Source organism: Podarcis vaucheri, assembly GCF_965113315.1.
Source record: "Podarcis vaucheri genome assembly, chromosome: 17".
NCBI lineage: Eukaryota > Metazoa > Chordata > Lepidosauria > Squamata > Lacertidae > Podarcis > Podarcis vaucheri.
The window spans coordinates 11,807,198-11,830,620 of NC_138755.1; the positions used below are offsets into that span (position 1 = coordinate 11,807,198).

The 23,423-nt window shown below is 47.8% G+C and overlaps 2 protein-coding genes across 2 annotated transcripts in view; one reads left to right on the forward strand and one right to left on the reverse strand.

Annotated features, from left to right (window-relative positions):
• The window catches only part of LOC309521747 (alpha-2-macroglobulin-like protein 1), a 150,869-nt gene that overhangs the window by 38,260 nt on the left and 89,186 nt on the right, over positions 1–23,423 (reverse strand). The window lies entirely within an intron of this gene.
• Positions 1–23,423, forward strand: part of LOC309522600 (alpha-2-macroglobulin-like protein 1) — a 58,034-nt gene that overhangs the window by 23,468 nt on the left and 11,143 nt on the right. Inside the window, exons 13-29 of the mRNA XM_082205991.1 lie at positions 274–501; positions 2,503–2,566; positions 3,793–3,938; positions 4,133–4,279; positions 9,150–9,332; positions 10,644–10,740; positions 11,011–11,152; positions 11,440–11,665; positions 12,620–12,746; positions 13,237–13,358; positions 13,704–13,755; positions 14,125–14,208; positions 14,565–14,741; positions 16,867–16,948; positions 17,767–17,923; positions 18,194–18,268; positions 19,621–19,783. Of these exons, the coding sequence (XP_082062117.1) occupies positions 274–501; positions 2,503–2,566; positions 3,793–3,938; positions 4,133–4,279; positions 9,150–9,332; positions 10,644–10,740; positions 11,011–11,152; positions 11,440–11,665; positions 12,620–12,746; positions 13,237–13,358; positions 13,704–13,755; positions 14,125–14,208; positions 14,565–14,741; positions 16,867–16,948; positions 17,767–17,923; positions 18,194–18,268; positions 19,621–19,783 (2,272 nt within the window). The remainder of the gene's footprint in view (positions 1–273; positions 502–2,502; positions 2,567–3,792; positions 3,939–4,132; positions 4,280–9,149; positions 9,333–10,643; positions 10,741–11,010; positions 11,153–11,439; positions 11,666–12,619; positions 12,747–13,236; positions 13,359–13,703; positions 13,756–14,124; positions 14,209–14,564; positions 14,742–16,866; positions 16,949–17,766; positions 17,924–18,193; positions 18,269–19,620; positions 19,784–23,423) is intronic.

Below are 23,423 nucleotides of genomic sequence, written 5' to 3' on the forward strand. Positions count from 1 at the left end.
AGGATCGTGTAGAACTGCCTCAATGCCATTGCAAGCACAAATCACCACAATGAAAAGGAAGTCCTTGAAGAGATTGTTACTTTCTTCTATGATTCTTAGCTGGGAGCCACGACAGTTACAAAGATGTGAAGACTGGTTTACATGTGTAGTATATACTGTGCCCTAATGTTAGGTTCACATGCCTTGTATTGCCACCCAGTCGTCTCTTGTTGATTGTCACCCCAAACACCCTAAATTAATTATGATCCTTGCTGTTCTCTTTTTGCTCCATAGGGTAGATACACCCTTGAGAATGTGACTGGCTTTGATAGTCTTATGATGTCGGATTCCGAAAGTTTCATGTGGCTGAAGCCCTTCTACTCTGAGAGCAATAGTTTCCTGGAGATACAGCATGTGGAGGAAGAGCTGCCCTGTGGAAAAGACCAGGAAGTCCTGGTGGATTACATCATAGACCGGAAAGAACTGGGCCCTGATGCTGACCATGTTGATTTCTATTATTTGGTGAGCATCTGGTCTAGGGAAAGTCGAGGACTATATTATTTGGGGGCCAGAGCCGGAACTGAATCATAGAATTGTAGAGCTGGAAGGGACCTGAGGGTCTAATCCAACCCCCTGGAATGCAGGAATCTCAGCTAAAGCATCCATGACAGATGGCCATCCAACCTCTGCTTAAAAACCTCCAAGAAAGGAGAGTCCACAACCTCTCATGGGAGTCTGTGAGTGAGGTACAGGGGCATAGTGGAGGGGGGCCGTGGCCCTGGGCACAATTTTGTGAGGGGGCGCAAACAGGCACCTATCCACAGCAGGCTCCTTCATTGGAGTTTGGCTCCAAGTAAGAAGACACTGCACTTAGGCTGCGGTGCTCAGGCTTGGCAGTAGCTCTGTCCCCAGGTCACGCTTGACCCAGGGTGTGTGTGTGGGAATGTTAATGGTGACAGGAGAGGATATATTGTTTATTTATATCCTTCCTAACTTGTGTTAGCAAGTTCCTTTACTTAGCAGAGTGCCTTCCCCTTTACAAAGCACAGCCGATAGCTGGTTGCAGGCTTGTGTGAGCCTCTGACGATTATACAGTTCAGTCTGTCTCAGATTGAATTGTAAGTTCCTGGTAAGTTCCCTTGAATCCCTCTTAAAAGAATAAAGACGCCACAATCTTATTTAAGGTCAATAAAAGAAGTTTACTTACATCGGTTCACAGTTGGATCCCTGAAGGCAGACTTAGTTACAAATATGTACATGTGGATCTACCCCATATGGGGGAATAATCCCAGTGACTGCAAGCTAGAAGTCCGGCAGTTCACACGATGAAAGGAAGATGGAAAAGAGAGAGAGAGGTGCTGCGTGACTCGTCCTTTTGTTACCTGGGCAGGTTAGGTCACACCCACCTTCTGTCACATGCAAAAGGAAGGATGTTCCAGCCAGGAGGAACAGGAAGTTTCGACTGGCTGGACCAAACATTCCCTCGCATGTCTGCTCTAGTATTACAAGGAATGTTGTACTTGACTGCTCCCAGTGGATTACATCAGCTCTCCTTGGTCATGGCGAAGTGCACCCAGCTACAGCAGCTCCACCATCGGGTCAGGCCTTGCCTAGCGGTGGAGGGCAGGAGGAGAGTGGGCAGCAGCTTCCCTGCTCTTTTCCTCCCCTGGACTGTGGCGCACGGGAGGGTGCCCTCCATGCCTGCATGTCTCAAGCACCGTGGGCATATGCTCTGCCGATGGTGAGGTATACCTCTCCTTCTTTCTCTCTGTTTCTCTCCAGCCCCTCTCCTTGCTGAAATTAGACTGAGGTTACGGATTGGGCTGTAGCTGGGCCACCCCCTTCTAATTCTTTGTGGACAGTGGAGAACTGTGTGAGAGAGAAAAGAATGAATGGCATATATGGAGGAATAATGGGTACATGCAAAAGGAAAGGGGAGTGCAAAAGGAAAAAAGAGAGAGAGAAAAATGGGAATAAAATTAAATGATTAGTGAAGGCAACACAGCAGAAACGGATGAAATGGAGAAATGAAAATGGAATAAAATAACAAGAAGACGGAAAAGGGCAGAATTGAGAATAGTATTTGTGTTGCAGTGTGTACCGGTATTTCTGTTTCTCTTGCTCATTGTGAATCCGTTTGGATCCAAACAGCAGGGACCTTCCAGTGGCCTTTGTGGCTCCTGTATGGGTTGTCCAGCCATCAGCAGTGATATAGGAGAAGCTGAGCTGAGATAGATCAGCCTCAGTGGTTCATTCCATCCATGGCTTGTTGCGTGGAAAGCTTTGCTGAGATCTCAGATAAAAGTGAAGGGCTTCACACGCAACAGTTGCTGTTGTGCCCAGTGCGCAGAAGACAGGGAGCTGCAGGCTTTCCTGGTTATTGTCCCCAATTTCACGTTCTGAAGTAGCAAGTGCGGTTACTATTAATCTATGAGCCTCCCCTAGCAAAACCCATCGCACAGTCTCTGCAGGGTGGGGAGGCTTTTCCTTTTGCCCCTGGCCTAACAAACCATCTCCCTGCAGATTGTGTCCAAAGGGAAGATTGTCTCCAGTGGGCAGAAGACCGTTCCTGTTGGCCAGGATGAGAGTAAGTGAGACATCCATCGGAGAAGCACCACACTTGGCCAAGCTGATAATGTTTGGTGGGCCTTATCTGTGTAGTCTGGTGTGTCTTTCAAGAATGAGGACATGGCCACGAATTTTAGTAGCACCCAGGACATGGTATGAGAGTGTTGAACCAGTTGGAGACACCACTGTGCCTGCTGGACCATCACCAAGCAATCCTAGCACAGTCACGTTTGACTTCAAAAGAGGAAACTTTTCAAATGTATTAACCACTAAGCTTACATTATGCAGCTGTCTGTCTCCCCATCTAGTTCAACACCTCAGATCGGGCCCAGTCTGAACTGGGGCCTTCCATGACTCCAAGTTTGATTCAGATGTGAAACCATAATTAAACATGCAGTTACCACAAGTGGGAGACTCTCACCTGCACCATCTGCATCCCCTGCCAACCGCGTGGTTCATGAAGGTTGCATGTAACTAATTTTTACCCACTGAAATGAATGGACCTAAGTTAGTCATAGCCCTTGATTGCAGTGGGTGTACTCTGAGTAAAAGTGAATTGAATACAACCCTCAGGGTTTAAAGCCCAGATTAAACAGGTGATTGCTTGGCTACCCTCCTCCCCTGCTTTTGACAGCCCCAACATCCAGAATTTGTCAGGAGTCAATGCACATCCGATGTCTCTCTCTCTCTCTCTCTCTCTCTCTCTCTCTCTCTCACACACACACACACACACACACACACACACACACACACATATCCTGGACACAACTTTCTGACGCTGAGCAGATTTAAACCTCATGAATGACTCCTGAGGTTTTTTTCACTTGGCAAAGAATCTCATTCTAAAGTACTTGTTGGCATACGATTCACAGTCAGTGTCTTCCAAGTAAGGCGAATTACCATAGCGGACTGATAGATGGAAATAGGATTTTGTTTTTTTTTTTTAAAAAAAGAACTTGCTGTGTGGTACAGAATGGAATTTGTTATTAGCAATAAATCAGTTATTAGGTTGAAGACATGAGGGTTGGAATACTCCTGCAATGCGCAGGGGGGCTGGCTGCGTTTGGGGTGGGTCTCTTTGATTTTCTTTGCTTTACCACCATCTAGCAGAAGTGAGATGCACGGGGATGTTTTTTTCTCATGTTGTAAGTCATGAATGCTCTCTCTCTCTCTCTTTCTCTCTCTCTCTCCCTCTCCCTCTCCCTCTCTTTCCTTCCCCACCATTCTCCATTCCCCCTGATCCAGCTCTGAAAGGAACCTTCTCCCTCACCTTGTCTACGAGCTCTGACCTGGCACCCACAGTCAGGCTTCTTCTGTACACTGTGTTTCTGGATGGCGAGGTGGTGGCTGACGTGGATCAGTTTGAGATACAGAAGTGCTTCAAACATAAGGTGGGCAAGGAAGCAAGTGGGGCAGGGTGAGGCCTTGCATCCTGCAAATCTTCAGATCCTTTTTGCTGTTCACAATACTCGCTCTTTCTCCACCATCCTCCGTGACATTCTTGCCCTGGTGCTGCCTGTTATCCACTCTCGTCGCCGCAGGTTTCCTAACTGACCATTCCTGTTTTGTTCGCATCCTTCCACAGGTGAATTTGGACTTCTCTGCAGCGGAGGAGCTTCCAGGATCAAAAGTCAGTCTGCAAATCGAGGCTGCTCCTGGTGCTCTGTGCTCTCTCCGTGCTGTTGATAAGAGTGTCCTCCTGATGGAAGATGATACGCTGACACCAAAGAAAGTAAGAATGCCCATTCTTCTCAGTTACTATTAGTTTATTAAAGGTAAAGGTACCCCTGCCCGTACGGGCCAGTCGTGTCTGACTCTAGGGTTGTGCGCCCATCTCACTTAAGAGGCCGGGGGCCAGCGCTGTCCGGAGACACTTCCGGGTCACGTGGCCAGTGTGACGAAGCTGCAGCTGGCGAGCCAGCACCAGCGCAGCACACGGAAACGCCATTTACCTTCCCGCTATAAAGCGGTACCTATATATCTACTTGCACTTAAGGGTGCTTTTGAACTGCTAGGTGGGCAGGAGCTGGGACCGAAAGACGGGAGCTCACCCCGCCGTGGGGATTCGAACCACCGACCATACGATCGGCAAGCCCTAGGCGCTGAGGTTTTACCCACAGCGCCACCTGCGTCCCTGCTAATAATTAGTTTATTATTCTTTATTAAATTTGTCAGTCACATTATCTTGCTCAGGGCAACCCAAAGCGACTCACGACCAAACAAACAGACAGCAAACTCCACATAGATACATTGGGGCTGCTTAATTAGATTAGTGTTCCTTCCCTGTGCCCTATTATTTTCTCTTCATTTTCAGGCTGATGCATAGGAGCCAACTCCTAGGGGCCGGGCATCTTTGCCCAATAAAATTTTTGCCCAATAATTTTTTTGAGGGGGCCAGCCTATTGGGATACTGCCAGGGAGACGGAGCCATCAGGCAGGCCTCCATGTCGTCTCTGGACGATCACCGGTCTCCCGTGGAACAGTATCAGTCAATTAGCGACACGAGGGACTTCCGGGTTAGCGCCATCGCCGAATGGCGGACTCCCTCCGAGCTCCGGAGGGAGTCGGCTCGGCAGGGGTCGGGTCCTACCGCGCCGGCGACGCGGGGACCCTTAAAAACCACGGGAACGGATCCCGTGGACATGGTGACTCGGCTGGCACCGTTATCGCCCTCCCGGCTCGTGAAGCAGCCTTTTTAAAGGCTACGGATCGGGCGCCGGGGAGTGGCGTGGTGCTTTGAGTCCTCCGCTTCCCCTGCCGGGCGCAGCCGCATGCCATCCGGCGGAGAGCGCTGGCTTCTTCCAAAGGAAATTCGGACAATTAACAACAACCCGTGAGTAATTGGGCAACCGGGTATAAAAGGAGGAAAAAAGAAAATTTTTTCCGGATCTGGCACGAGCGGGAGGGGATCCAAAAAGGAAGTCAGTCCCCTCCCTGATTGTAAACATGCTAAAACAAGGACTGAGAAACCAAGATCGATTTAGAAGTTTATTGATGACAAAAATTACTAACTCCACGATGTGAATTATAAGAACTGTGCTGGAGGAGAAGAGTCGAGGGTGAGAGGAAAAAGGCAACCCCCCCCTGGGAACCGGGGCGATTCGGAGAACCTGGCGAAGAGAGATGGAGAATTTGACAGCTGTCAAAGGAGCTGTCAAAGCTGGAAAATATAAAGAGGACTTTGCTACAAGTTTTTTGCTGGTTAATTTTGTTACAATTTGATATAAATATGGATATAAACTGTCGGGAAAAAGAAACAACAATTTGACTTTTGGACTAGAGGATACAAAGTTATTGCAATCCCCCTAGAGGGGTTTCGGGACATTACAAGTGTCGTATGTGGAAAACTACTCTGGGATGTGCATAGGTCTTATCTCCTGGGAAAGCTGCAGAACTGAAATATTATTTTGTCTACAGAGGTGACCATAATACAATAGAATCTTCTATTGAAGCAAGAAAGGAACTGGACGTAAGTCTTTGTCCCTGAATAACAAACCTCTGTAGAGACACTAAGTTTTGAAACAAGAATGTTTTGACAGCTGAACAAGACAGAAACCTGAGAAAACAAGAAATAAAAGAGTGAATGACTAAATACGACACGGAAAGAACAACGGGAGGAGCAACAAAAGATTAAGGAAAATTAAAGGCCTCTATTAGACTGGATTTATGAAGTTAAATATTATTAAAACAACCAAATCTGAAGAAACCGGCAAGATGGACTGAGAAAAATTTGGCTGTGGACTTAAGATCTCCAGGCCGACAACATATAGACAAATGGACATGGGGAATCAAAACCGGGGAAGGGAGGGGGAATCCTAGAATCCAAAGGCTTTGTAACCAATTTTTTTGAACTTTTCTATATATTCTATCTTATATCCTTTATAACTTTGATCCTATATGTTTTCGTTTTTTCTTTTTTTAGAAAGGGGGAACTCGTGGAAGGAATGAGAGCTGATCTCGGGGGGAAAATTTTGTTTTATTATAAGACGAGGAGTGATGTTAAGATTGTGTAAATTTAAATTGGTTTATGAGTAAAATATATTAGGCTTAAATTTGGGGATGAGAACTTGTGGAACCAACTTAGGGAAAGGGGAATACAGTCGGGAGGGGAAGGAGGAAGTCCCAGAAAGAAGGCTATGAAAAGAAGGGTCTAAACTAGTCTCTCTTTTTCTTTTTCTTCTTTATCTTTTTTATCTTTTCTATTCTGTTATTATTGGAAATTTTAATAAATATGATTATAAAAAAAAAACAATTAGCGACACGAGCCTCAGAGACATTCCAAGACTCGTGCACACGCTTTTCAGCAGTCTCCACAACGGAAGATTCAGACAGGAGAGCATATTTACAGCTTTATTCAACGTAGATCAGAACAAAGGAAAAACATGCCTGCCTGCCTCCGTGTTCAGGAAAACAGAAGGAACAAAAGCTGCATACAAAACGGAAACTCCCAGTGAGCAGGAAGTAAAGAGGCATGTGACACACCACAATCATCCCTGACCAACCCCCAAGTTGATGGGCATTGCCATTCAAATGGTGTGTGTGTGTGTGTGCACCATGTCATGTGATCAATTCTGTGGGGCAGGACTTCCCATCCCCTCCTGCCCCCAATATTTTATTCAAGTTAGCACTCCTGGACTGACAGGTGGTTGGTTCCATTATTTAGCTTCTGCCTTTTCCCTTCCATGTCATGAGCTGCAGCAGAGGTCTTGGTTATGAATCCCAGCAGCCCTTCTGCCTTTGTAGCATTTTAGCAACCCTTCCTTCCATCCCTCCTCAATTCCTCACCACACCCCATCTTTCCATGCTTCCGTTATCTTTAAGGCCTTCCTTGATACAGTGGCACCTCTGGTTAAAAATTTAATTCATTCCGGAGGTCCGTTCTTAACCTGAAAGTTAACCTGAAAGTTAACCTGAAACTGTTCTTAACGTGAGGTACCACTTTAGCTAATGGGGCCTCCTGCCGCCGTGCAATTTCTCTTCTCATCCTGAGGTAAAGTTCTTAACCTGAGGTACTACTTCTGGGCTAGCGGAGTCTGTAACCTGAAGCGTTTGTAACCCGAAGCGTTTGTAACCCGAGGTACCACTGTACAGTCCATGCTAAGAACCTCCCATTTTTTTATTGTATTACCCATGATATACTATGGTGTGTAGCATGACAGCATTGTCAGGGACTGGGCAGAGGAAGAATGGTGCAGACTGCCTCCCCAGCCTGACTCTTCTGCAAGCCCTGCGGAAAGATGTCAAGTCCCGCAGGGCTCTAGTCTCTTGTGACAGAGCGTTCCACCAAGTCAGGGCCAGTACTGAAAAGGCCCTGGTCCTAGTTGAGACCAATCTAACCACCTTGCGACTTGGGACCTCCAAAATGTTGTCATTTGTGGACCTTAAGGTCCTCCGCGGGGCACACCAGGAGAGGCAGTCCCGTAGGTATGTGGGCCCTAGGCCTCATAGGGCTTTAAAGGTCAAAATCAGAGCTTTGAGGGAGATCACAGCTCAGAGGCAGATGAGGGGGAAAGCTGGGAAATAATGGAAGAGGAGGAAGAAGAATCACTAGAGGGGCAACAGCTGACGGACTCAGTGTCTTTAGAAAGCATAGCATTCCAGACCCCCTCTCTCCCAGAACACGACGGGCCTTGAAAGTAGGAGAGCAGAGGGCACGTCCCAGCACCGTAGAGATGACTCGTGAGGAAGTGGGAGGGGGTGGAGATTCACTTGGAGCAACGCCATTATTCCAAGAGGTCACATTCCCAAGCCACTCTCTGTGAATATTGAATAAAAGCAGATGGTAAGGACATTCCCTTGTCTTGTCCATTCCTGGCAACCTGCCGTGGGGGGTTGGTTCTTCTGCTGCCTGACAAGCACATCATTAAGAAGGGAGACACAGCGTTGTAGTCCATGCAGTGCAGTGCCTGAGCGGCGCAATTGCATTTACAAATGAAATACTGATTCACAGTGGCGTAGCGTGGGTTAGCAGCTGCCGGGGCCGTGCAGAGGTGGGTGGAGGGTGGGAGGGAAACGGAAACGGACAGAGTACATATGCACATTCAACTGCTTAAAGCATCCGCATCACCCAGGAGATCGCAGCCATAGAATCGATTTGTTGCCTGGAGATGTAACTTCCTAGTTTGCATGGAGAAGCCATTTGCAGTGGAGCCAAGTGACGAAAGCATGTGGCTGTATTGATGCAGCTCTGTGTGTTGGAATTTTGCACCCGAAACAAATTTTGCACCCAGGGCAACTGCCTCTGTGGCCTCCCTTTTGTCAGCAGACAAAAAGGGGCTTCAGTCTGGCCTGGGGCTCAAACAGTATGATTTGGCTTTATCAACACTGAATACAGTGGTACCTCGGGTTAAGTACTTAATTCGTTCCGGAACCTGAAACTGTTCTTAACCTGAAGCACCACTTTAGCTAATGGGGCCTCCCGCTGCTGCCATGCCGCCGGAGCCCGATTTCTGTTCTCATCCTGAAGCAAAGTTCTTAACCTGAAGCACTATTTCTGGGTTAGTGGAGTCTGTAACCTGAAGCGTATGTAACCTGAAGTGTATGTAACCTGAGGTACCACTGTATAGTTACGTGTTTCCTCCCTTCCAACTCTCTGCTTTCAGGTGTTCGGTCATTTTAGTTCCGATTACTTGTATTTAACTTCTGGAAGAGGATTTCCCTATCACTTGGAAGACTTTGAGCCATATCCTTGCCTGCCTCCTCTGGCTCCAAGCCAAAAGCAAAAGAGGGCCCTGAAGGTAGCCCATTGGTTTCAGAGTGAGGCCGATGTTTTTAGCCTGTTCAAGGTGAGTAGAATTTGCCCCCGAGTTTAGCTTCTCTGAAAGGTGCCTTGCTCATTTCCATGAGATGTACCCTACAGACCCTCCCAGTGCCCCTATTTTCCAGGGACGGTCCCAGATTTAAAGAAACCCCGTCTGATGGGTGGCCCTGACTCCTCTCTCTCATCCTCTCACCCCTCTGCCCATTGAAATCTGCTCTAGGCAAATAGGCAGGACTTCCTTCCCCCACGAGGGAGAATGGGAGAAGCCCAGCAGAAGCAGGGGCGACATCGTGACTGGGAGGGAGGTGGAACTGGTGCCAGACTGGACCACCTCCTAATGCTGGGTCTTTCACGCCTTACTTTTCCTTTTTTTGTATCATTTTTTATTAGCTTTGCAATGCAAATTTACATTCAAACACAAAATAAAATCATAAATTGTAGAATTTTTCTGAATTCACGGACTTCCATTCTCCCCTCTCTGGAGTCCTCTTATTAACATTTTCACTGCATATCATATCTTCCTCCAGATTTTCATAATACTCTATTTAAATCCATAGTTCTTCTCACATTACAAGTGTTATTTCAATCCTGCTAATGTTTTTAATTGTTTACATTGTGCTCTCAAATATATTACAAACTTTCCCCAGTCTTTATTGAAGTTTTTATCATCCTGGTTCCTGACTTTTCCAGTGATTTTGGCCATCTCTGCATAGTCCATCAGCTTTGTTGTCCAGTCTTCTTCTGTAGGTATTTTGACTTCTTTCCATCTTTGGCCTAGGACTATCCAGGCTGCTGTCGTTGCATACATAAAAAGTCTTTCGTACTCCTTTGGGTTTCTCTGCGCCTACTGTTCCCAATAAAAAGGCTTCTTTTTTAAAAAAAGGCTTCTTTTTTTTTAAAAAAAAAGATGTTATCTTAAACATCTTTTTCAACTTATTATATATTATTTACCAATATGCTTTTATCTCCTTACAAGTCCACCACATATGATAAAAGGTGCCCTCTTTTTCTTTGCACTTCCAACACATATTTGAAGCACAGTGGTACCTCGGGTTAAGAACTTGTTCTGGAGGTCTGTTCTCAACCTGAAACTGTTCTTAACCTGAGGTACCACTTTAGCTAATGGGGCCTCCCACTGTTGTGGTGCCGCCGGAGCACAATTTCTGTTCTCATCCTGAAGCAAAGTTCGTAACCCAAGGTACTATTTCTGGGTTAGTGGAGTCTGTAACCTGAAGTGTCTGTAACCTGAAGTAGTCTGTTTTCTTATACATCTTTGCTAATTTACTGGGAGTCAAATACTCACACCTCACTTTTCCACTCTCCTGGTTTCCCACAGCTTATGCGAATGAAAGTTTTCACCAACATGCAAGTTAAAAAGCCTGTTTCCTGTGACCTGCCAGTAACAAGACGTTTAAAAAGTGGCTTTGAAACAGGTGAGAATCACAGTCATTTGCTTGTTTCGCTGCTGGAAAGTCCCCAAGTAGAGAAATCAGTTTTTGTTGTTTCTGCCTTTCAAGGCTTTTATTTCCACTGATTCCTGCGGGATCTCCCTGTCGACATCCCATCCCTTGAGTCAATGGTTTCGTTGCTGGGTGCAGTGCATCGCTGTATCACTGCCATCATAATCTCTCTCAGAAATTTGGCCACACTGTTGCGGATTCATCTTTACTGATGGACTTGAGATCTTTTTCTCCTATCTCCAGGCCTGCTCACAAGTGGTCAGCATGAGAATGTGATTTCCGAGAAGCCTCAGGCTGTTGATTCTACAGAAAGCAAGAAGGAAGAGAAAGCTAAACCCAGGACACACTTTCCAGAGACCTGGGTCTGGGATTTAGTATCAGTGAAGTAAGTGAACCGTGCTAGGGAAGGACGATAACTGTTGAGATGATGCCATCTACCTGGGATATCAGTAGCGGGGGTGTGGAGGTGTGGGGTGAACCCTTTGAGATCCAAGCTGTTCTTCAGTGTAAAGATCAGACAGAATTATTTTCCACAGATCCCTGTCTGGACTAGCCTGGGCTTTCTCATAGCCTGGAGTCTGGCTTTCCCTTGGAAATGTAACTTCAGCCTTCAGAAAACCGATCCATAGTTTTGTTGTCACTGAGGGAGTGACCTCTCTTCCTGTTCTTCAGTGAGGAGGGGAAAGCAACTCACTCGGTCACTGCTCCGGACACCATCACGGAGTGGAACGCTGATGCCTTCTGTGTGGCTGACATTGGCTTCGGACTCTCCCATCAAGCCAAGTTCCGGGTCTTCCAGCCGTTTTTTGTGGATATGAGCCTGCCGTATTCTGTGGTCCGTGGAGAGACCTTGCTGCTAAAGTCCACTGTCTTCAATTACATGAAGGAATGTATCCAGGTTAGTGTCCATTGAGAACAAGCAAACAAGCTTCCCTTATATGTGTATCCAGAAAGAAAGGGATGGGGGGAACCCCACAAGATAGAGATGGAGGCTGGGGGGCTGGACCTCACCAGGGCCTTGCCCTTCCTACACCTGCACTCACCTGTCTCTCCCAAGGGACAGGTCAGGATTTTCCCCTCCTCCCCCCACCACTCTGCATTCAGTGTTGAGGGGACAGCTTGTATTTCTTGCTGTGGGTGAGGAAACAGAAGCTCCACTTTGGATGTGCCACAGAAGTGTGGACAACAGGAAGCGCAAGGCAGCCCCATCCCCTTCATGGCAGAAGAGGTCCATAGAGCACATTCCCTCCTGGGAACCTGCAGTTTTCCTCCCACAGCAACCCCTGAGTGTGCTTTAAATGTGTGGTGTGTGCACAGCCCCATATGCAACACAGCCTTATTGCTGCAAGAGGCCAGAAGAGGCCAGAAAGCCACCCAGTCTGATCTGCTGCCAAGGCCTAGGGATGCCCATCTGCTGCCCCCTTCCTCTTCCCCACAGCCGCAATTCAGGCCACCAGCTGAAAAGCTTCATGAAAGGCTCACAGAACAACAGACATGAGGGGTTTGTGTGAGGAAACCAAGCCACCCACTCGAATCCCAAAGGTTTTTGATTGGAGGCCTTCCTGTAAACTTTGTTGAGTGAATAAATCTCGCCAGTCTGATCTGGGGTGGCATTCCTCATAGATGCTAATATGGTGCTCCAAAAGCACGAGGAGACCCCACTCACCGAGGTCTTACTGGGCACAGTCTATGCCCTACTCAACTTCCCAATGTGGGGCACCCCTAGGCATGGGGTCTGGCTCTTCCTTCTGGCATAGGCCCATCTCCTGTGCCTCTTCTCTGAATGTTTGCCCCTTGCTTTGGACTTACTGCATTGCCTGCTTCACGAGGGTCATTTTGCTGCATCTCCCAGGTGAGAGTGAAGCTGCTGGAGTCGCAGGAGGTGGATGTGAAGCCATGCCCAGCCTGCCAGTTCAGCACCTGCCTCTGTGCTGAGGAGGCCCACACCTTCTCCTGGAACGTGACGGCGACTCAGCTGGGTGAGGTTGAGGTGCCTGAGTGGGTGGGAGGAGACTTGAGGGGTTGAGGCTGCCAAGGGTCCCTCTCTTTCTTCCCCAAAGACCTTGTCATCTGAGGACACTTGGCAGAACCAACGGATTCTTCTGTTTGGAAGCCAACTGGGCATTAAGTAGAATACGGGAAATAATAACAATGCCCCCTGCTGCATGTGCTATGGGTTTGTTTCCTCCCCATCCCAGATGGTGTCCCTCCCCAATTTCTGCTAATGGCAGCTGTGCATCAGGGCAGATTTGGGGACTGGGTTACAAAGGAGAGGTTGGGAGTCCGTCTCCATTCAAGAACCCCCTATGCTCCAACCTCTGTCCCTTACATCCTTCTCCAGACTGAAGGCATGGTGGGCATGTTGGCGAATGTGGGGCTGGACTGGGGCTCTGGCCTCCAAGCAGCCTCTTCCCCTCCCTGAGCTCCTGGCACTCATCATGGGTCTGTGCCAATTTTGCCTTCCTCTAGGGCACGTCAATCTCTCAATCACCGCCGAGGCAGAGGAGACGCATGAGCTGTGTGGCAATAGGATTTCCACCACACCTGCGCGAGGCCGGTCAGACACAGTGGTCAGATCCCTGCAGGTCAAGGTCAGTGTCTATGTGGCCTTGAGCCCCCGATGTCCAACTTTGGCTCACAGTTATCAAGTGCCAGCAACTGATTCAGAATTCTGGGTCTCCCCTAAACAGGTGTTGTTGGTTTTTTAAGGGGGGGAGAATTGTATTCATTGGGTGCTGGGCAGGAGAGGGCCTTTGGATTTTTGCAGCGCCTCCCTATTTCCAGGTCTAAGGCAATGTCAGCCAGGGGCTATGATCAGTTGGAAGGCCTTGCGAGAGCTCTTACACAGAGTAGAGGAAAGGCAGAGAAGGTAGAAGCAGATTATTCCCCTGAGAGAGCAGCCCCACTCACCATCCCATTCTCTTTTCCTCCCACAGCCAGAAGGCGTCCTTGAAGAAGAGACCCACAATGTCTTCCTCTGCTCTTCAGGTGTGCTTAGGCTGCATCCCTTGCTCAGGGCAGCTTGGCTTGTGATGGGGCCCCAGAGAACGCAAGTTGGAGAGAAGACGAAGTGTTGCTCTGCTTGTCACTGGGCTGGAGACGTGTCTCTTCCCTAGGGCAGTAGCGGGATGCAAAAGAGACCCAAGACACACTCTGTCTCTCTGCTTGCCAAGGGGAGTAGGGATGGGATGGAGAGGGGGTGGAAAAACAGTTGAGAGAACACAGTGGCTAAAAACAGACTGACTGAGCTAGCAAGCTCCTAGTCCCATCTTTGCTGTGTGCAAGTCCAACTGCAGATTATGACCACTTGGTTAGTGTATTCAACTGCATTAATTCCTGTTCTTCATCTCCTTTCAGGGGACCCAGTTCACGATGAGGTTTCTCTAAAGCTGCCTGAAGCTGTTGTGGAGGGCTCTGGCCGAGCTACCGTCTCCTGCATTGGTGAGGAAATTTGCCCCCACATTTCTTCCCCATCTCTGGCCATATGAGAGATCTGGAGAGGAGGAGACTTTTCTTTCCACTACATCATAATGCAAGTTACCCATGTGCAATTCTGGCTGCCATTCATTCCTTTCCTCATATGGTCCACGGAGCAGGAGAAAACGAGCTTGCTCCATCTTCCATGTGACAGCTCTTTAAGGATTTGAAGATGGCCACCAGACCTCCTCTCAGTCTTCTCTTATCCAGGCTAAACATACCCAACTCCTGCAGCCTTTCCTCAAAAGACTTGGTTTCCAGATGATGGTGGTGGTGGTGGTGGTGATAATGGTAATGATAACAATCTTCTCAACATCTAGGGGACATTATGGGCACATCAATACAATATATAGACCTTCTGATTCAGCGACCCCTGGGCTGCGGTGAGCAGAACTTGATGAAGTTTGTTCCTAACATTCACATACTCCGGTACTTGGAGAAGACCAACCAGGCAACCCCCACCTTCAAAGATGACGTAATAAAGTACATACAGAGTGGTGAGTAGGTTCTCTTTTCTCCTCTGAATGTGGCTTAAGGCAAGTGTTCATTGGCAAGAACTGTGCGGATAAAATGCGGTCTTGACTATGCTACCACTCAGTGGATTTGTAACTGGCTGACTGACTGAACCCAAAGGGTGCTCATCAATGGTTCCTCTTCATCCTGGAGAAGAGTGACTAGTGGGGTGCCACAGGGTTCTGTCTTGGGCCCGGTCTTATTCAACATCTTTATCAACGACTTGGATGATGGACTCAAGGGCATTCTGATCAAATTTGCAGATGGCACCAAACTGGGAGGGGTGGCTAACACCCCAGAGGACAGGATCACACTTCAAAACGACCTTGACAGATTAAAGAACTGGGCCAAAACAAACAAGATGAATTTTAACAGGGAGAAATGTAAAGCATTGCACTTGGGCAAAAAAAATGAGAGGCACAAATACAAGATGGGTGACACCTGGCTTGAGAGCAGTACATGTGAAAAGGATCTAGGAGTCTTGGTTGACCACAAACTTGACATGAGCCAACAGTGTGACGTGGCAGCTAAAAAAGCCAATGCAATTCTGGGCTGCATCAATAGGAGTATAGCATCTAGATCAAGGGAGGTAATAGTGCCACTGTATTCTGCTCTGGTCAGACCTCACCTGGAGTACTGTGTCCAGTTCTGGGCACCACAATTCAAGAAGGACACTGACAAACTGGAACGTGTCCAGAGGAGGGCAACCAAAATGGTCAAAGGCCTGGAAACGATGCCTTATGAGGAACGGCTAAGGTAGCTGGGCATGTTTAGCCTGGAGAAGAGGAGGTTAAGGGGTGATATGATAGCCATGTTCAAATATATAAAAGGATGTCACATAGAGGAGGAAGAACGGTTGTTTTCTGCTGCTCCAGAGAAGCGGACACGGAGCAATGGATCCAAACTACAAGAAAGAAGATTCCACCTAAACATTAGGAAGAACTTCCTGACAGTAAGAGCTGTTTGACAGTGGAATTTGCTGCTAAGGAGTGTGGTGGAGTCTCCTACTTTGGAGGTCTTTAAGCAGAGGCTTGACAACCATATGTCAGGAGTCCTCTGATGGTGTTTCCTGCTTGGCAGGGAGTTGGACTCGATGGCCCTTGTGGTCTCTTCCAACTCTATGATTCTATGATAGTAAAAGTCTGGAAGATCACTGGCCGAATGAGAAGGGAAGTTGAGGAGACTGTTGTGAATTTGTTCATGCAAATGGAAGGTGCTCTTGAGAAGACGTTGGAAGCCTTGGAGAAAGGAATTTCCGTTTTATCTGTAGGATGTATTCATGATTGTTCTTCATAGATCAAAAAGTGTTTGCTGGGAGTGGAGATTTCATGGCGAATTTGCAATCACAATCCATTGTGTTTTTTGTGGTTCTTTTCACCATTTGATAGATACTGATATAGTCCTATAATTTCCCCAGCCCACAACCACTTTATCCCTTGTCCACTTTTTGGGTATTAATATTTTATTGAAGGAATTTCAAGTATAAAGAGGTAAAGTGATACAGAAAAAAGAAAAACAAGGAAAGGGGAAAAGGGGGAAATGATTCAAAGTTTTATGAGCAGGAAACAAATAATGATACCTCTAAGTAGTTGAAGAGCATCATGTGCATGTCCAGCACGGGATTATCTTCCTACTAAATTAAAATAACTCTAAACAGACCTAAAATCAGAGGTCTCTCTCTCCCCACAGCCTCCATTACAGCCTGGAGTTGTTTTCTCTTTATGAGCCCTATGTAGTATAAACAGCCAAATATAACCAGCCAAATCTTTCACTGCAAATGTCTCATAGACACTTAATACAAGGTTTGCCCTAACAAAACCTTGCCTGTGCAGCGCATGATGTCTTTTCAGCACCGGAAGAACACTTCTTTCTATTTTGTTTTCCCAGGCCTTTTAAGATGCTGAGCTGCCTATGTAACTGGTTTATAATCATCTTCCCACTGCTGCAGTCCTACATTGTTTTCTGTGCTGATTGTTGTTTTGTTTTAACTTCGTCGGCCACTTAGTCAGGTGGTTTTTAAAAAACTGTAAACCCCTTAGATATATAAGCGGGTAAAATCAGGGTCCCTCCTAGCATTGCCAGTGCTACTTTGTTCTTCTCTTCTGCCAGGGTATCAACGCCAGCTGCTCTACAAGCGCGATAACGGCTCTTACAGTGCCTTTGGGATGCATGATGCTGAGGGGAATACTTGGTGAGTTAGCAGCAGAGCTAGAACCAGCCAGCCCAAGCTGTCAGGGTGGCCATTCAGGCTGAGCAATTTGCTGTCATGAGCAATTGGAGAAGGAGGTGATACAGGCAAGCCTGCAGCCTGTAATCTGCCAGCCCTTGTTCCCAGCTAGCACCTTTTTTTGGTCTCAGGGTGATGTTGCTTGTTAAAGAGGCAGAAGCCTACCATCAATTTGTGGCTGGGTGGGTGGTGGTCTTGGGTGTCCCCTAAGAGGCAAAATCAAACTACTACTACTTCTGGAATCAGGTGGAATGGGAATTAAAATTGAGGTTTAGTGTAGCATTTTATTGCGCAGCATTGCCTAACCTTATGATCAACATGTTTCTTCTTCTTCTTCTATTATTATTATTATTATTATTATTATTATTATTATTATTATTATTATATTATATATTATTATTATTATTCCATTTCTATACCACTTTATATTTTAAAGGAAAAAATCTCCAAGCGCTTTACAATACATTAACACATGAAACAAAACAATCAAAAATAAAACAATTTAAAGCTTCAAGGAAACTATTTCAGATCCTTCTCTAAGTGACATTTTGCTTTCCCCACATTGATTTACCTATTTAATTTAAGTCAGTGCCATGATGGAAGGAAATTCCCATGGAACATCAGTTAGTAGCTTTCTCCTTACGGCTTCTGTCACTTTTGTTGTTTTCTGTTGAGTGCTGCAGGAGAAAAGCTGAGATGAAAAATAGTAGGGCATGATCCCTTGTAGTTCAGAAGCTGAGTTGCCCCTCATTTTTAAATTTATTCTTGCTTCAATTCTACAGGCTGACGGCTGCTGTGGTTAAGGGTTTTGGCCATGCCAAGACTTATGTCTATGTTGATGAGAAGCACATTCAGGATGCTGTGCGTTGGTTGGGGCAGCACCAACTTCCCAGTGGCTGCTTTGAAAGTGTGGGAAGAGTCTTCAACAATGCCATAAAGGTACCTTCACTGAGCATTCATTTGCTTGCGGGGAGGTTATACAACATGAGATCAAGCAATTGCTATCCCACACTCCCCAATATATTTTCCTGTTACTTTCCTGATCACAAAAGGTCCAGTTTGGGGAGAGGTGGGGAGCAGCTTTGCTGTCTCAAAACTAATTCAATCGCACAACTTCCATTTTTCTGGCATGTCATGGAATCCCACTCAAAACAGTGGGAGTCTGGAAGCGCCTTGACTTTTCTCTTGTGTTTCCCCTGACATCCTTAGGGTGGCGTGGATGATGAGATTTCACTAACAGCTTACGTTGCTGCCTCACTGCTGGAGCTCAACATGAAGGAGAATGTAAGTCCTTCCTTAGGATTTCCACAAATGTTTGTGACCTCCCCATCAGCCCTTGTACAACTCAAAGCTCAGGGCAGAACTACCAGCTCAGTATTTGCACTATTTCTAAGGCTTTGTTAGCATTTGGGTCCATGCCCCATATCGCTACTCCATGAAGCATCTGGGAAACCACTTTACTGGCAAAGATTTTCAACACAGGTTCTAGTAACTGGCCACCCACCCTGTCTGGTGTGCCTTCAGCTTGTCTGGATGGAGAGACATGCCTCAAACTGTAGTCATGATGCCTCTTGATGCTTCTGTAGAAACCTGGCTTTGCATGCCTCAAATGTAGCTTACCATACAAGCTCCCTCCATTGCTCCCTCCCTCCATGCTCTGTCCAGTTTTTGCCTCTGGCCCTCAACACTACTGGCAGGTTGTCTGTGAGGGAATGCAGCCCTCAAGTTGGGGGGGGAACGTCTCTGACCCCAGTTTGTAGGATGGTGGTACTGGTAGATAATGGGCACAAAATTACCACATCTGCAACAGATGTGTCAAAAAATGCTACTCTTTGCTGAGTCATTGGTATGTGCTTATGTTCAGCTTGTGTCCAGATGCTGGAAGGGAATTCCTTGTAGCCTGGAAGTCTCTGCAAAAGAGGGCAGGAGTACATGATCTCCACCTTCTGTCCATCTAAGAAACACCAGGGAGATGTCTGACCTGATAATTATACAGCAGTACCTGAGTTTTTGGACATCTCTGTTGCCAAACGTTTCGGTTTTCGAACGCTGAAAACCCAGAAGTAAATGTTTCCATTTTCGAACATGCCTCAGAGCTTGAATGCCTCCCACTGTGTGTATCTGTTGTTTCCTCACAATTTTCTCTATTGAATTGGCAGACTGCCCTTTGCGCCTCAGTTTTTGAACGTTTCAGAAGTCGAACAGTCTTCCGGAATGGATTACGTTTGAAAACCGAGGTTCCACTGTACAGTGGTACCTCGGGTTAAGTACTTAATTCGTTCCGGAGGTCCATTCTTAACCTGAAACTGTTCTTAACCTGAAGCACCACTTTAGCTAATGGGGCCTCCTGCTGCCACCGCGCCGCCGGAGCACAATTTCTGTTCTCATCCTGAAGCAAAGTTCTTAACCTGAGGTACTATTTCTGGGTTAGCGGAGTCTGTCCCCTGAAGCATATGTAACCTGAAGCGTACGTAACCCGAGGTACCACTGTATATCTTTCCACTATAGCTCTCATGGCCTCCCCTGTGGATTCCCGGGGAACTATACTTTGGTGAGAAGACCCCCAGGACCTCCTAAGAGAAGTGCAGTTCTCCCACTCAGCAACCTAACAGAGTCTTTTTAAAATTGTGTTAAAGCGTGCAATGGTAGATGATGCCTTGGGCTGCCTGAAGAGGAACTTGAGTTCTGTGGACGATGCCTACCGCAAGGCCTTAATGGCTTACGTCTTCACATTGTCTGGGGACACAGAGATACGGCAGAACCTCCTGACAGACTTGCGTGAAGGGGCTCACAAAACAGGTAGGAGGGCTTCATTCAAAGCAAAGGAAGGCTGTGTGCCCATTAACTGACCTAAAATGCAACAAGGTTGTGCTCTTTCTCACCATGGACAGGATTTGATCTTGGTGGGGAACTAGCAGGGGGATTGCAGTGTATGCAGAGAAGACAGGCGTGTGTACACAGCCCTTGTTCCAGAGACGGCTGTTTTGCCACATCTGGAGTAGCAACTTTTTCTGCATAGGCTATTGGGGTAAATTCTGAGTTCCCCAGTAGTTTCTATTATTTCTAAACAAACGTGTCAATTCAGGTAGTCCTTTGGTGACCCAGAATGAATTATCCACAATTACTGTGATGATAGAAGCATTTCAGAGTGCTTTCATATGTTTCCAACTCTTCATCTTGTTTATCTGTAAGGGCAGTCTTCTGAGACCTGCCACTATTATTCCCATTTTACAGATAGCGATGTAAGCCATAATAATAATAATAATAATAATAATAATAATAATAATTTATTATTTATACCCCGCCCATCTGGCTGGGCCTCCGCAGCCACTCTGGGCGGCTTCCAAGAAATATTAAAATACTGTAATATATCAAACATTAAAAGCCTCCCTAAACAGGGCTGCCTTCAGATGTCTTCTAAAAGTCTGGTAGTTGTTCTCTTTGACATCTGGTGGGAGCGCGTTCCACAGGGAGGGCGCCACTACCGAAAAGGCCCTCTGCCTGGTTCCCTGTAACTTGGCTTCTCGCAGTGAGGGAATTGCCAGAAGGCCCTCGGTGCTGGACCTCAGTGTCCGGGTAGAACGATGGGGATGGAGACGCTCCTTCAGGTATACTGGATCGAGGCCGTTTAGGGCTTTAAAGGTCAGCACCAACACTTTGAATTGTGCTCGGAAACGTACTGGGAGCCAATGTAGGTCTTTCAAGACCGGTGTTATATGGTCTCAGCGGCCGCTCCCAGTCACCAGTCTAGCTGCCGCATTCTGGATTAGTTGTAGTTTCCGGGTAACCTTCAAAGGTAGCCCCACGTAGAGCGCATTGCAGTAGTCCAAGCGGGAGATAACCAGAGCATGCACCACTCTTGCAAGGCAGTCTGCAGGCATGTAGGGTCTCAGCCTACGTACCAGATGGAGCTGGTAAACAGCTGCCCTGGACACAGATTTGACCTGTGCCTCCATGGACAGCTGTGAGTCCAAAATGACTCCCAGGCTGCGCACCTGGTCCTTCAGGGGCACAGTTACCCCATTCAGGACCAGGGAATCCTCCACACCTGCCCGCCTCCTGTCCCCCCAAAACAGTACTTCTGTCTTGTCAGGATTCCACCTCAATCTGTTAGCCGCTGTCAGGGGTTCAGGGACAGAGGCACAGGTGAGGGGGGAGACGGAGAGCGATGGGGAAGAAACCCGGGACAGTGAGGAAGAGGATGACAATGACTTGAGGTCTTCCATGAGTCTCTCAAGTGAATCGGAGGATTCCCAGAAGTGGGTGCCCCTGGTCAAGCCAAGGGGGGTCACAGGGGGGACTTGCCAGGAGCAGGGAAGCAGCAGGGAAACCCCGAGTGGGAGTGGGAGATCGGGGTCGGCTTCCCAGGAGGAACGGAGTGAGAAGGGTGGAGTTCCCAGTGTGACACACGGAGCAGAGCAGGAAGGAGACAGGGGAAGGAGATCGGGGCAGGACGTCCTGCCGGAAGGGGCGGAGAGTAGTACAGGGAGTAGTGTATCTGTCAAAAGGAAGGTCAGGGGTAGCGAACGCGCGCCAAGTTCAAATGTGGAGGCGCGCGGAAATGCAGAGAGCCCGGAGGAGGAGCCTGGCCCCAAAGCACGAAGGAGGGGGGAGCAGGCATCTGAGGGATCCGCGTCAGGGGAAAGCAGGAGGGAAGGAACCCAGGGGGGCAGAAAGACCCTGCGGAAAAGAAAGGACTGGAAGAGGTGGTCTAGCACAAGCCTCTTAAACTGTTGTAGAGGCGGGACCGAGTCAGAGGGGACTTCAAACATCTAGGCTAAGAGACGCGGGGCTGCGCGCCTCGGTTGTGGAACCAATAATGAACTGCAATAAACATCCTTGTATATAAGAAAAGCTTGGCGTTGGTCTTTTGTGAGCTGAGACCTGAGGCAGCCCTTGACAGCCGCCATCCATCCTCCAACCGCCTCCAGAAACTCACACAGGACCTTCACTGCCTTCACTGGTTCTGACTTAAAAGAGAGGTAGAACTGGGTATCATCCACATACTGATGAACACCCAGCCCAAACCCCCTGATGATCTCTCCCAGCGGCTGCATGTAGATGTTAAAAAGCATGGGGGAGAGGACAGAACCCTGAGGCACCCCACAAGTGAGAGCCCAGGGGTCTGAACACTCATCCCCCCCACCACTTTCTGAACACGGCCCAGAAGGAAGGAGCGGAACCACTGTATGACAGTGCCCCCAGCTCCCAGCCCTTCAAGATGGTCCAGAAGGATGTTATGGTTGATGGTATCAAACGCCGCTGAGAGATCCAGCAGAACTAGAAAACAGCTCTCACCTTTGTCCCTAGCCCACCGGAGATCATCAACCAGTGCGACCAAGGCCATTTCAGTCCCATGATGAGGTCCGAATCCCAACTGGAAGGGATCCAAATGGTGCGCTTCTTCCAGGCGTGCCTGGAGTTGTTCAGCAACCACTCGCTCAATCACCTTGCCCAAGAATGGAAGATTTGAGACTGGGCGATAGTTGGCCATCGTGGCCACATCTAAAGATGGTTTTTTAAGAAGCGGTTTAATAACCGCCTCTTTCAGCGGGTCTGGGAAGGCTCCCTCACGGAGGGAAGCATTCACCACCCCACGAAGCCCATTGCCCAGCCCTTCCCGGCTAGCTTTTATAAGCCAGGATGGGCAAGTATCAAGGAGACAGGTGGTTAGTTTCACTCGTCCAAGCAGCCTGTCCACATCCTCAGAGGTAACAGATTGGAATTGATCCCACACAACTTGACTAGACAGGACTCTAGCACTCTCCCGCCCCGGCCCTGCTCCCACGGTGGAGTCTACCTCTTTCCGAATCTGAGCGACTTTATCTGCAAAAAAACTTTGCAAAATCATTGCAGGAGATCATGTGGCCCATACTGGGCCCCGATGGAGCAGGTGGTTCTGCTAAATTGCGAACCACCTGAAAAAGTCTCCTGCTGCTGTTTTCTGCAGATGCAATAGAGGCAGTGAAAAAAGTCTTCTTCGCTGTCGCTACCGCCACTTGGTAGGCTTGACATTGAGCTCTAACCCGTGTCCGGTCAGCTTCAGAATGAGTTTTCCGCCACCGGCGCTCTAGCCATCTCAACGATTGTTTCATTGCCCTCAGATCCGTGGAGAACCACGGGGCTGTCCGGGCTCCATGCAGTCGGAGAGGGCGCTTCGGAGCCAAACAGTCAATATCCCTGGTTAATTCCACATTCCAGTGGGCCACCAGGGAATCAGCTGAAAGGCCATCAACATGGGATAAAGCATCCCCTACCACTCTCTGGAAGCCATTTGGATCCATTAAGTGGCGGGGCGGACCATCCGAATCGGTCCCACCTCCCTGCAGAGGGGATGGGTCGCGGAGAAGTCCAGTCGCACCAGGAAGTGATCTGACCATGGCACTTCTTTCGTTTCGCTTTTACTTAGTGTCAGATCACCAACATCCATAGAGGTAAA